At 41.5% G+C, this 11,566-nt stretch overlaps 1 protein-coding gene across 1 annotated transcript; it reads left to right on the top strand.

Annotated features, from left to right (window-relative positions):
• Positions 1 to 1,027: 1,027 nt before the first annotated feature.
• LOC101098376 (tripartite motif-containing protein 60-like) lies at positions 1,028 to 10,432 on the top strand. The gene is made up of 2 exons (XM_023252225.2): positions 1,028 to 1,173; positions 8,370 to 10,432. Exon 2 carries the CDS (start codon positions 8,703 to 8,705, stop codon positions 10,122 to 10,124), a length of 1,422 nt encoding a protein of 473 aa, XP_023107993.1. The 5' UTR covers positions 1,028 to 1,173; positions 8,370 to 8,702; the 3' UTR covers positions 10,125 to 10,432.
• Positions 10,433 to 11,566: the final 1,134 nt, after the last annotated feature.

Below are 11,566 nucleotides of genomic sequence, written 5' to 3'. Positions count from 1 at the left end.
ACACCTGTATTTTATTCCCACCACTCAGCACTTCTTGGATCTCTTAAGGCCACTGAATTGCAGCCAATCATCCTTCCAAAATTCATATTTTATTATATCATGTTAAGGGTTTAAAATGCTTTACCGGCAGGGGCAGCTGGATGGCTCAGTGGGTAGACCATGTGCCCCCTGATCTCTGGGTCCTGAGTTCAGGCCCCACATTGTATGTAGGGATTACATTAAAAAAAAAAAAAAAAAAAAAAAAAGCTTCACTGGCGTTTCTTTGCACTTGATAAAGATCAAAATCCTCAATTTTGCCTGAAAAGTATTGCAGCAGCAACTCTGGCCCATCTTACCAGCTTCACAAAGGCCACTTCCCATCTTTTCTACTGCATACACCTCCCTGCTTCCCCTTGAGGTGCCAGCCAAGGGCACATGATCCTTCATTTACCAAGTTCTTTAGAGTTAGGTGCCTCCTCACTTGACTCTTCCTTCACCCGTGAAGACTTCTACGGTGAGGACTTATTTTGAAGACTTATCCACAATGAACTCAAATTCATTCCTCAAATTTTACCTTACATATCACTGCCTCAGGAGAGACCTCGGGTAAGCCTGAGTTGAGGTGGGGAATAATTCTACAGGGTGGGACTGACCCACCCACTCCCCCACTGAGATGCAAATTGATCCATTAAGGTGACTGTTTCTCTTCCCTTTCAAGGCTTACTACCTCCTCACCTAGGATCCTAGACTACGTGAACCAGGTCCACAGCAGAGCTCTCCATTCCCTTAGTGTCAGAGAGGACATAGGGGTGGTGGTGAAGCTTTTAAAACCAACCTGCAGCCTTACTTTGATCCTCAAATTGCTCATAAAAATACAAATAGCAAGAATATGTAAAAGGTTGCCACTGGGAATCAAAAGAGCACTTGATGACAATAATGGCTTGATTACTGAAGGAGACGCACTTATCTGTGCTCAAGATCTCTTCCCCCCTCTCCCAAGCCACCCTGGGTCATTGAGCATGCGCAGGTCCTCACCAACCCACTTCCGGAGGCACCAACAATCACTGCAGGGGCTGAGGGTGCGCCTCTGGCGAGGAGCCAGACTTTGCAAGCTCTTTGGGGTTTCGGGCCTACGCTGCACCAGGCTCTGGGGCCACAGCGATCTCCGGCCAGGGAAGGGCTGAGCGGTTCCAGGTAAGCTGGGTGGGCTGTCGTGAGGCTCAGCTGAGCGGGGGCTCCCTCAGCATCTACTGGGCGCCAGACCTTGGGGCCTCAGCGTGTACAAGACTGGGTCTCTTCAGACCGTGGCGACGATCTCGTTAAAACTGCAGCTGCCTGGTCTCAGACCTGTGGCATCAGAATAGGAGTGGTGGGCCTGCTTTCATTAAGTTTTAAGAGATTTTGATGTGAATGAGAATTGAGGAGTTGCTGGGTTATCTCCAAAGAACTGCTGTCTGTGTTTGGTGGAGGAGAGGACGGAGGAGAGGTGGCAAGTGAAGTGAATGGAGCGGTAGCCATCGTTTGAGAACCCACTACTTTCCATTGCCCACACCTTCTGGTCAATTGAAACATCCATTAACCTTCACAAAGATCTTACAGTTAAGAATTATCATTACAACTTTGCAGATGAGCCAGCTTAGGTTCAGGCATGTCAAGAATCGTTCAGTGTGAGGGCACCAGGTGGCTCAACCAGGTTGAGCATCTGACTGGCTCCGGTCATGATCTCGGGGTTGGGGAATTTGAGCCCCACATTTGGCTCACTGCTGGAAGCCTGTCAGCACAGAGCCTGCCTCAGATCCTCTTTCTCCCTCTGTCTGACCCTCCCCCATTTGTGCTTTCCCAATAAATAAATATTAAAAAAAAGAATCATTCAGTATGACAGCAGTTGAAACTGAGAGCTAGGCATCTACCACAGGTTCCATTTATTCATTACTTTTTGAGCACCCATTATATGCCCAAGGACTTGAATAAGCTGGAGATACATTCCCACCAAGAAGCTTACAGTCTGGCAGAGGAGTTGGACCCTCGCTTAAGGAATTACAAAAATAACTGTAAAATCAAATCACAACTATGAGGTATGATTCGATGGGGAGCTAGGTGAAGAGGCTAGGACCCGATCTTGATGGGTCTTTGAAGCTTTAAATTTCCCTTAAAGCAGTGGTTCACAAACTATGGTCCCTAGACCAGCAATATCATCTGGGAACTTAGAAATACAACACACCCACTGAATCACCAACTGGGAATTTGGCCCAGTAGTCTTTTTACCAAGATGTATCGGTATTCATGATGCGTTCTAAGGTTTGAGAGCTACTTTCTTCTTCTTCTTTTTTTTTTAAATGTTTTATTTATTTTCGAGACAGAGAGAGACAGCGTGAGCAGGGGAGGGTCAGAGAGAGAGCGAGACACAGAATCCGAAGCAGGCTCCAGGCTCTGAGCTGTCAGCACAGAGCCCGAAGCAGGGCTGGAGCCTACGGACCGTGAGGTCATGACTTGAGCAGAAGTCGGTGGGGCGCCGGGCGCCTAACCGACTGAGCCACCCAGGCGCCCCAGAGCTACTTTCTTAAAGTAATAAAGGACTAATGGAATGTTAAGTGGTAAATAAAAGGATTATATTTGTGTTTGAAAAGATCAATTTAGCTACAGAATTAAAGGAATTGATAGGAGGCGCCGTTATGTTTTGGAGTAGAAAAGGGGTTCATACTATAGTGGGGGGAGAGAAATGGGTAGTTGAACTAGAGTGGTAGCAGTGCCTACAAAGCTGCTTCTGTTAACTTCACAGTCTGTTAGCGGCTTTATTCTGAAAAGTAGGGAAGACTGATCTGTGTGTGCACTTGGAAAAGTGGGGCACAATGATACTTGGGAGTGAATACCTATTATGTTCCTTGCACTGTACTGAGTTTTTTTTTTTTTAATGTTTATTTATTTTTGAGAGAGAGAAACAGCGTGAGCGGGGGGGTGGGAGGTCAGAGAGAGGAGACACGAATCGGAAGCAGGTTTCAGGCTTTGAGGTGTCAGCACAGAGCCTGACGCGGGGCTCGAACCCACAAACCATGAGATCATGACCTGAGCCGAAGTCGGATGCTTAACCAACTGAGCCACCCAGGCGTCCCCTGAGTCCTTTTCTTGTACATACTTTCTTAAAAGTATTCTATTTTTTTTCTTGATTTTAGTTTGTCCATTATGCTTTGCAATTTACTGTTACATTGGGCAAGATTCTTAAAACTTTCTTTAGGCCATCAGTTTTCTAATCTGTGATCATTCTGTGCAGTCTTACCCCCAAAGCTATGCTCTCATCTTTCTTAGCTTACTCAGAAGTACCATTTTGAAAGTATTAAGTGACCATTGGAAGTCACTAAAGCCTTAGTAGCTATAATAACACCTAGAGTCAGCAGGTAGGCAGAGTGGCTTGGAAGAGACTGTATGTTTTATTTTATGTAGTTCTGTGTTGTTGGAATTTATTACAAATTCACTGTATTTTAACAAAATTAAAGATGTATTTGAAAATTCTGAAACTCCTTTCCTGCACCTTCAAAATTAATGTAAGAAAATGTCCTACATCACGTTATTACTGTGAGCCTGGTAGAAGTTAATGCCTTTACCAGTCACAGGGGACTTAGCAACCATACAAGACATAGCAACTTTTAGGTTAAATATCAGTACTTTTTATATGTAAGTGCATACACAAAACACACACACACACACATACATAGCTCAGCGATACTGTGGGATTGGTTCCAGACCACTGCAGTAAAGTAAGTCAAATGAATTTTGTTTCTCAGTGCATACAAAAAGTTATGTTTGCACTCTACTGTGGTCTATTAAGTGTGCAATAGCCTTTGTCTAAAAAGAAAAAATCAGTGTACATCCTTTAATTAAAAAATAATTTAATGCTAAAAATGCTAAGCATCATCGGAGTTTTCACTGAGTTGTTATCTTTTTTGCTGATGGAGGATCTTGCTTCTGTTGATGGCTGCTGACCGATCAGGGTGGTGGTTGCCGAAGGTTGGGGTGGCTGTGGCAGTTTCTTAAAATGAGATGATGAAGATCGCCACTTCAATTGACTCTTCCTTTCGTGAATAATTTCTCTATTGCAGACGATGCTGTTTGATAGCATTTTAGCCACAGTAGAACCTCTTTCAAAAATGGGAGTCTATTCTCTCAAATCTTGCTGTTCCTTTATCGTGTAATATTCTCAATATGTGATAGTCTCAATCCTTGTTATGTAATATTCTCAACCCTTGTTATCATGTCAACAAACGTCACAACACCCTTTTTAAAAAAAATTTTTTTTTGTAATGTTTATTTATTTTTGAGAGAGAGAGACAGCACGAGCAGGGAAGGGGCAGAGAGAGGGAGACACAGAATCCGAAGCAGACTCCAGGCTCTGAGCTGTCCACACAGAGCCCAACACAAGGTTCCACTCACGAACTTTGAGGTCATACCTGAGCCGCTTAACCAACTGAGCAACCCAGGTGCCCCTAAACATCACAACATCTTTACCAGGAGGACATTCCATCTCAAGAAACCACTCTTGTCCTCATCCATAAGCAGCAATGAACTCTTCATCTGTTCAAGTTTGATTATGAGATTCCAGCATTTCCGTCCCATCTTCAGGATCCACTTCTGACTCTAGTTCTTTTGCTATTCTCACCACACCTGCAGTTATTTCCGTCACTGAAGACTTAAACCTACATGTGTTAAATGGCAGGCACTGTGATATGTGCCTTAATTTTGTTTTATTGGTTAATAATTGTGATATGAGATAGTATTATCCTCACTTTATGAAAAGAAAACTGAAGCTCAGAAAAATTAACTTGACCAAGGACAGGTTAACTAGTTAAGTGGCAGTGTTGGATGAAAACCCAGTTCTGTCAGGTGTTGCTACCTCTCAATTTGTGTTCTATGTTTTTCTGTTACAGTGCTGGAATCAATAAACTCCTCTTTTCCCCTTAAAAAATTTTGGAATAGGGGCGCCCAAGTGGCTCAGTCGGTTAAGCGTCTGACTGCGGCTCAGGTCATGATCTCACGGTTCGTGGGTTTGAGCCCACATCGGGCTCTGTGCTGACAGCTCAGAGCCTGGAGCCTGCTTCAGATTCTGTGTCTCCCCCTCTGTCCCTCCCCCTGCTCACACTCTTTCTCTCAAAAATAAATAAATGTTAAAAAAATTTTTTTTCAAGAATTTGGAATACGTTATCAAATTTGGAAAAAATGCGACTATATCAAATACGAAAAATACAAGGTGTAGAGGGATGCGTAGGTTGCCACGGGAGTATGAAGAAGGGACAGTACAGGGGCGCCTGGGTGGCGCAGTCGGTTAAGCGTCCGACTTCAGCCAGGTCACGATCTCGCGGTGAGTTCGAGCCCCGCGTCGGGCTCTGGGCTGATGGCTCAGAGCCTGGAGCCTGTTTCCGATTCTGTGTCTCCCTCTCTCTCTGCCCCTCGCCCATTCATGCTCTGTCTCTCTCTGTCCCAAAAATAAATAAACATTGAAAAAAAAAATTAAAAAAAAAAAAAAGGGACAGTACAGCTTAGTCATTGAGTCTCATGCCAATTAATGCAATGTTGTATGAGTGTACTCAATTACTATAGACTCATCTTTTACAGCTCTAATTCAGGATAATAGCTCCTGATTTATAGAGTTGCTTGGAGAGCTTAACTGCACCAGTGACTACATGAAAGATCCTTAGCTTAGTGCCTGACACATAATAAATTATCCTAGAGAACATTTATCTTGGCCCGAGTCTCCCAGAGGAGCAGAACTTAGTCCCGAGGAAAGAAAGGAGGAAAAGGTGATCTAAGCAGTGAGTAGGTTGTGCAGGAAGGAGGACATAACATCTGTGTTTTCAAAAAATAAAGGCCAACTGCTTTAGGGGACCACAGCCAGGTGAAGATCAAGATAACGTATCAAGGGTTCTGAATGGTAAGCTAAGGGTGGAGTACTTTGTCCTGACTTCTGGAGAGTTACTGACAGGTTTAACTGAGAGGAACAACTTGAATTGGTTTAAAAAGTGAAGGTATGAGAGATAAGTTAAATTATATCAAGAAGCAGTAGGGGCACCTAGGTGGCTCAGTTGGTTAAGCGTCCAACTTCGGCCCAGGTTATGATCTCGCAGTTAGTTAGAGCCCCGCATTGGGCTCTGTGCTAACAACTCAGCTTGGAGCCTGCTTCAAATTTTGTGTCTCCCTCTCCCTCTGCCCCTCCCCTACTCATTCTCTCTCTCTCTCTCTCTCTCTCTCTCTCTCTCTCTCTCTCTCTCTCATAAGTAAATAAACTTTTAAAAAAATAATAAAAAAAAAAGAAGCAGTAGGCAAAATGTAGAACTTCGGATAGTCCACAGGACTAAAGGTAGAGACAGAAGACAGTATTCTAGATTGAGCAATATTTAAGAGTACTAATAAGCAAGTGTAATGTGTGGTCAGTGTTTGGATCCAGATTCAAATCTAAAATAGAAAGCTGGGGCACCTGGCTAGCTCAGTTGGTGGAGCATGCAACTCTTAATCTCCAGGTTGTAGGTTTGACCTCCACACTGGGTGTGGAGATTACTTAAAAAAATAAAATCTTTAAAAAAAAAAAAAAGAAGAAAGAAATAGAAAGCTTATTTGCCAAGAACAATGGGCATGGTGGCTGCCATTTATGTGACATTCTTATTTAAAAAAAGGTTGAGGGGCGCCTGGGTGGCTCAGTTGGGTAAGCTTCCAACTTCAGCTCAGGTCATGATCTCGAGGTTCCAGAGTTCAAACCCTGTGTCAGGCTCTGTGCTGACAGCTCAGAGCCTGGAGCCTGCTTCGGATCCTGTTTCTCCCTCTCTCTCTCTGCCCCTTTCCCACTTGCGCTCTGTCTCTCTCTCAAAAATAAATGAAAATATAAAAAAAAAAAAAAAAAAAAAAAAAAAGTTGTAATCCTCATCTTTCAGGTCAAAGAAAGGGCTTCTTCAAAAAAGTTGCATGGGTTTTCCTAAAGTTACACACTAAGTAGCTGAACCAGGATTCAAACCGAATGGCCTTTTAATGTTAGTCCTTACATTATGAAACATTCCCTCCCATAGCATGTGGCTCTGATGGCTTTTGCTTGTGCAGGCCCAAGACGCTGTGTCAATCCTTGACATTGGGAATAATTTAGAAATGGAGGCTCTCTAGAATTACTGCATTTTTCCTATTTTGCTTATAGGAAGAGTAAGTCTGTGTAGTAAAAGAAGTTGCTAGGTGACCATGACAAAGCTAATTTCAAATGTCAAAACCCTGCCCATAATTACTGTTCTCACTGTCTTTGGGTCATGAGGGAGGGAGAGGAAGAGCAAAAGTTGAGAAAGTGTTTGTTAGTGGGAGAAAGAGAATATTGTATTGATGGTAAAATGGCTTACAAACTTCGAGGAGTTTTATTAGTTTAAAATTGGGTGTGGTGGGTACCTTAAAAGCCAGCCCGGAAATTTTCTCCCTAACTTTTTCATTTTGATGATTTCAAACCTATAGAAAACTTGAAAAGATGTGCAATATACATAGGTAAACCTTTTGCCTGGATGCACTAGTTTTTAACCTTTTGCTACACATTTAAAATTATTGAACCTTCTGAAAGTGCGTTGCAGCCATCAAGATGGCCTCCCCCACCATGTGTCAATATATATTGCCTAAGGATAAGGACATTTGGCTTCTCACCTATGATAAATTAATATAAGCACAATACTGATAGAATATGATATGTAGTCCATATTGAAAGTTTCCCATTTGTCCCAAAAGGGTTCTTTTGGTTGTTTATCTTTTATTTATTTTTTTGCGTTTATTTATTTATTTTGAGAGATGGGGAGAGAGAATTCCAAGCAAGTCCCACACTGTCATCATGGAGCACAACGTGGGTCTCCAACCCAGGAACCCTGAGATATGACCCAAGCCAAAGTCAAGAGTTGGATGCTTAACGGACTGAGCTACCTAGGCGCCCCTAGTTGTTTTATCTTTAATTTTGCGATCCCAGATTCAGTCAGGAATTGCATGTTGTATTTGGCTGTCGTATTTGTTTACTCTTAAATCTGAAACTTCTTTTGTGTTTGTTTTTCATGGCATTTACATTTTGAATAACACATACCAATTGTCTTGTAGAATGTTCCGCGATTTAAGTTAGAGTACTTGTTTTCTCATGATTGGATTGAGATGGAGTATTTTTTGGAAGGATATTTTTTATAGGCTTTATTGTTGTTTTTCAAATGTAGGAGATAAATGAATCTATAACTACGGATTCCTGTTTTTCCCCAAACCTCCACCTAGTAATTCCAGTCAGAGCTGGAATTACTAACAGATGTTAAAATTTTAGCATTTATTAATGAGTCTTAGGTGAATGTTTTCATACATTGGTGATTGTGGCTTCATATTTTTAACTTAATGTCTTTTCTCACCCATAGGAAAGATTCCTAGGCTTGGACCTAAAGCTGCTTTCTTGAACAGGAAAGTCATTAAGCCTGGCTTTACATCATTGAGTGGGAAGAACAGCAGCCCATCTAATACATTCTAGTATGCAATAGACTGCAGCCTGTCGGGTACTCTTGGCAATAGACTCTAAAGCTAAAGGGAGGGGGATAAACACATTTATACAGGAGATCATCAACATGCCAATCCAGTGAAACTGAAAGCTGGTTAGTTTTCAAAGTCTGTGGGAGGATATCCACTGCTCACTGGATCCTGAGTGCTTTACTAAAGGACTTATAACCTTACCAACCACCTTTGTTCACAGCTCAATGGAGTTTGTGACAGCCCTAGAAGACCTCCAAACAGGGGCTAGCTGTCCCGTCTGTCTGGACTACTTGAAAGACCCAGTGACCATCAACTGTGGGCATAACTTCTGTCTCTCTTGCATCAGTATCTCCTGGAAGGATCTAAATGATACTTTCCCCTGCCCCTTTTGCCGTCATTGCTTGCCAGAAAGGAAGTTCACAAGCAATCCCCAGCTGGGCAATTTGATTGAAATTGCTAAGCTACTACAGGTAAGAAGAAGCAAGAGGAAGAGGAAAGAAGAGAAGCTTATATGTGAAAAGCATAATCAGGTTTTGACCTTTTTCTGTCAGAAGGACCTAGAAGTTTTATGTCCACAGTGTAGTTTCTCCACTGATCACCGGAATCACTACATTTGGCCCATAGAGAAGGCTGCTCCTCATCATAGGAAAAGATTAGAGAATTGCATTGAACCATGGAAGGAGAGAATTGAACAAGTGGAAAAGGTGATAGTGATGCAAACCAGAAAATCATTGGAACTGAAGAAGAAGGTAGAATATAGGAGGGAAGAAATAAAGTCTGAATTTGAGCAACTTTTGTTGTTTCTCAAAAATGAGCAAGAGACCGTTCTTCGGCAATTACAAGATGACGAAGTGGACATTTTAACGAAACTAAATGAAAACCTGACAACATTTTCAAATCATCTTTCCACATTAAAATATCTACTAAAGGAGGTTGAGGGCAAATACATGAAGTCAGGGCTGGAATTACTAACAGATGTTAAAAGTATCTACCATAGATATAAAACCTTAAAGTCCCCTGAACCTTTTTCATTCCAATTAAAGGAATATGGTTACCATCTTCCTCCACAATATTCTGGCCTAAATAAAATTATCAAGCGATTTCAAGTAGATCTAATTCTAGATCCCGAAACAGCACATCGTAAGCTTATTATCTCGGAAGATAGAAAAACTGTGCAATATGGAAATAAGATGCATAGCTTACCTCATAACCCAAGGAGGTTTTATCTCTGCCCGGCTGTTCTGGGTTCTGGGGGCTACAATTCTGGCAGGCAGTATTGGGAGGTGGATGTGAAAGACAAGCCTGAATGGATTGTTGGTGTCTGCAGAGACTCTCTTCCCAGAAGGAGAAAGAATCAGAATCAACCAATTTTAGTGCAGGATGGGTTATGGGGTATTGGGCGATGTAGTCAGAGTAATTATATTGCGTTGGGTCCTAAAAAAATTAATCTGCTGCCAAAAGTAATACCCAGAAAGATTGGCATTTTTTTAGACTGTGAATTGTGTGAGATTTCTTTTTACAACTTAAGTGATAGATCTCTTCTCTATATTTTTAACTATTATTGTACAGAAACACTCTGGCCTTATTTCTACACTGGAACTGACTCAAAACCTCTTAAAATCTGTACAGTAACAGATTCTGAATGATGAACTATTGTAAAATTCTTAATTGTTTTTTTTTTCTATTGAGGCAGTGCACAGAACTAAGCCAATTAATCTAGTCTCAACAATTCTGTTGTTTTTTGTTGTTGGTTTTTTGTTTGGTTTGTTTTGTTGCAGTTTTAGTTTTTCCTTTAAACAACCAGAATGGTTTTTATCTCTGTTTCAGCAGCTTCTAGAAAATATAGTTATAGGGGCACCTGGCTGGCTCAGTGTGTAGAACATGGCAACTCTTGATCCCAGGATCAAGTCTGAGCCCCACGTTAGGGGTAGAGTTTACTTTTTTTAAATATGGTTATGAGACACCTGGGTGGCTCATTCAGTTGGGCATCTGACTCTTGATTTTGGCTCAGGTCATGATTTCGCAGTTTGTGGAATCGAGCCCCACATTGGGCTCTGAGCCGACAGCATGGAGCCTGCTTGGGATTCTCTCCCTCTCTGTCTCGATAAACAAACAAACAAACAGGGAAAAGTCTGGTTATGCCTACTTGACAGATAAATTGTGAGATCAAATTGGAGAATGGTTTGGAAATTCTAATAAAATACCTATAAAATATGTTACTTTAGAAGTCTAGTAATTGTCATTAAAAGTCCAATAAATTTTTTTTGTGTTGCCTACATGTTTTGCCATAAAAAAATACATAAGCCTTTATGAAAAGCATCCATTACCATGCCAGGACCATGTGCTCTATAAAGGTAGCCACTTTGAACTTTCATCTGTTTACCTCAGTATTTCCTTGTAACATGTTTTGGTTTGTGTGTGTGTGTGTGTGTGTGTTAGTCTTGACTTAGTACTATGGAAAATGAGGTGATGCCCCCACCATATACATACCTCATATACTTATTAAATTACATATACACACAATAAATCATTTCCCTCTGTTTCCATTTGGACAATGTACCCTGTAGTTCTGTTCAACTACCATCCTTCATTTTGGAAAATGACCTCTCTTCTCAGAATCCCTTTTATTTAGTTCTGTTTTCTTTCTTAGGCTTTTTCTAGTCTGGAGATTACACCTTTAAGTAGATAATATATGTAAAATTTGGAGCTTGTATCAACAACAGCAAAAAATACTGCTGAGCCTTTGGATTTGTGTTGAATCTAGATCAAGTTGGATAAAATCCACATCTTCACAATATTGAGGCTTCTGATCCATGAACTAATTTATTTGGCTCTTTTACTTCTCTCTGCAACGTTTGTAGTTTTAAGCATATATGATTTAAAAAAAAATTTTTTTTTACATTGATTAATTTTTGAGAGATGGAGAGAGACAGAGCACTAGTCGGGGAGGGATAGAGAGAGGGAGACACAGAATCCCAAAGCAGGCTCCAGGCTCTGAGTTGTCAGCACAGAGCCTGATGTGGGGCTCAAACTCAAACCGTGAGATCCTGACCAGAGCTGAAGTCAGACGCTTAACTGACTGAGCCAC

This window comes from Felis catus, chromosome B1 (assembly GCF_018350175.1).
Source record: "Felis catus isolate Fca126 chromosome B1, F.catus_Fca126_mat1.0, whole genome shotgun sequence".
NCBI classification, from domain to species: domain Eukaryota; kingdom Metazoa; phylum Chordata; class Mammalia; order Carnivora; family Felidae; genus Felis; species Felis catus.
This window is presented reverse-complemented; position numbering and strand designations above follow the sequence as displayed.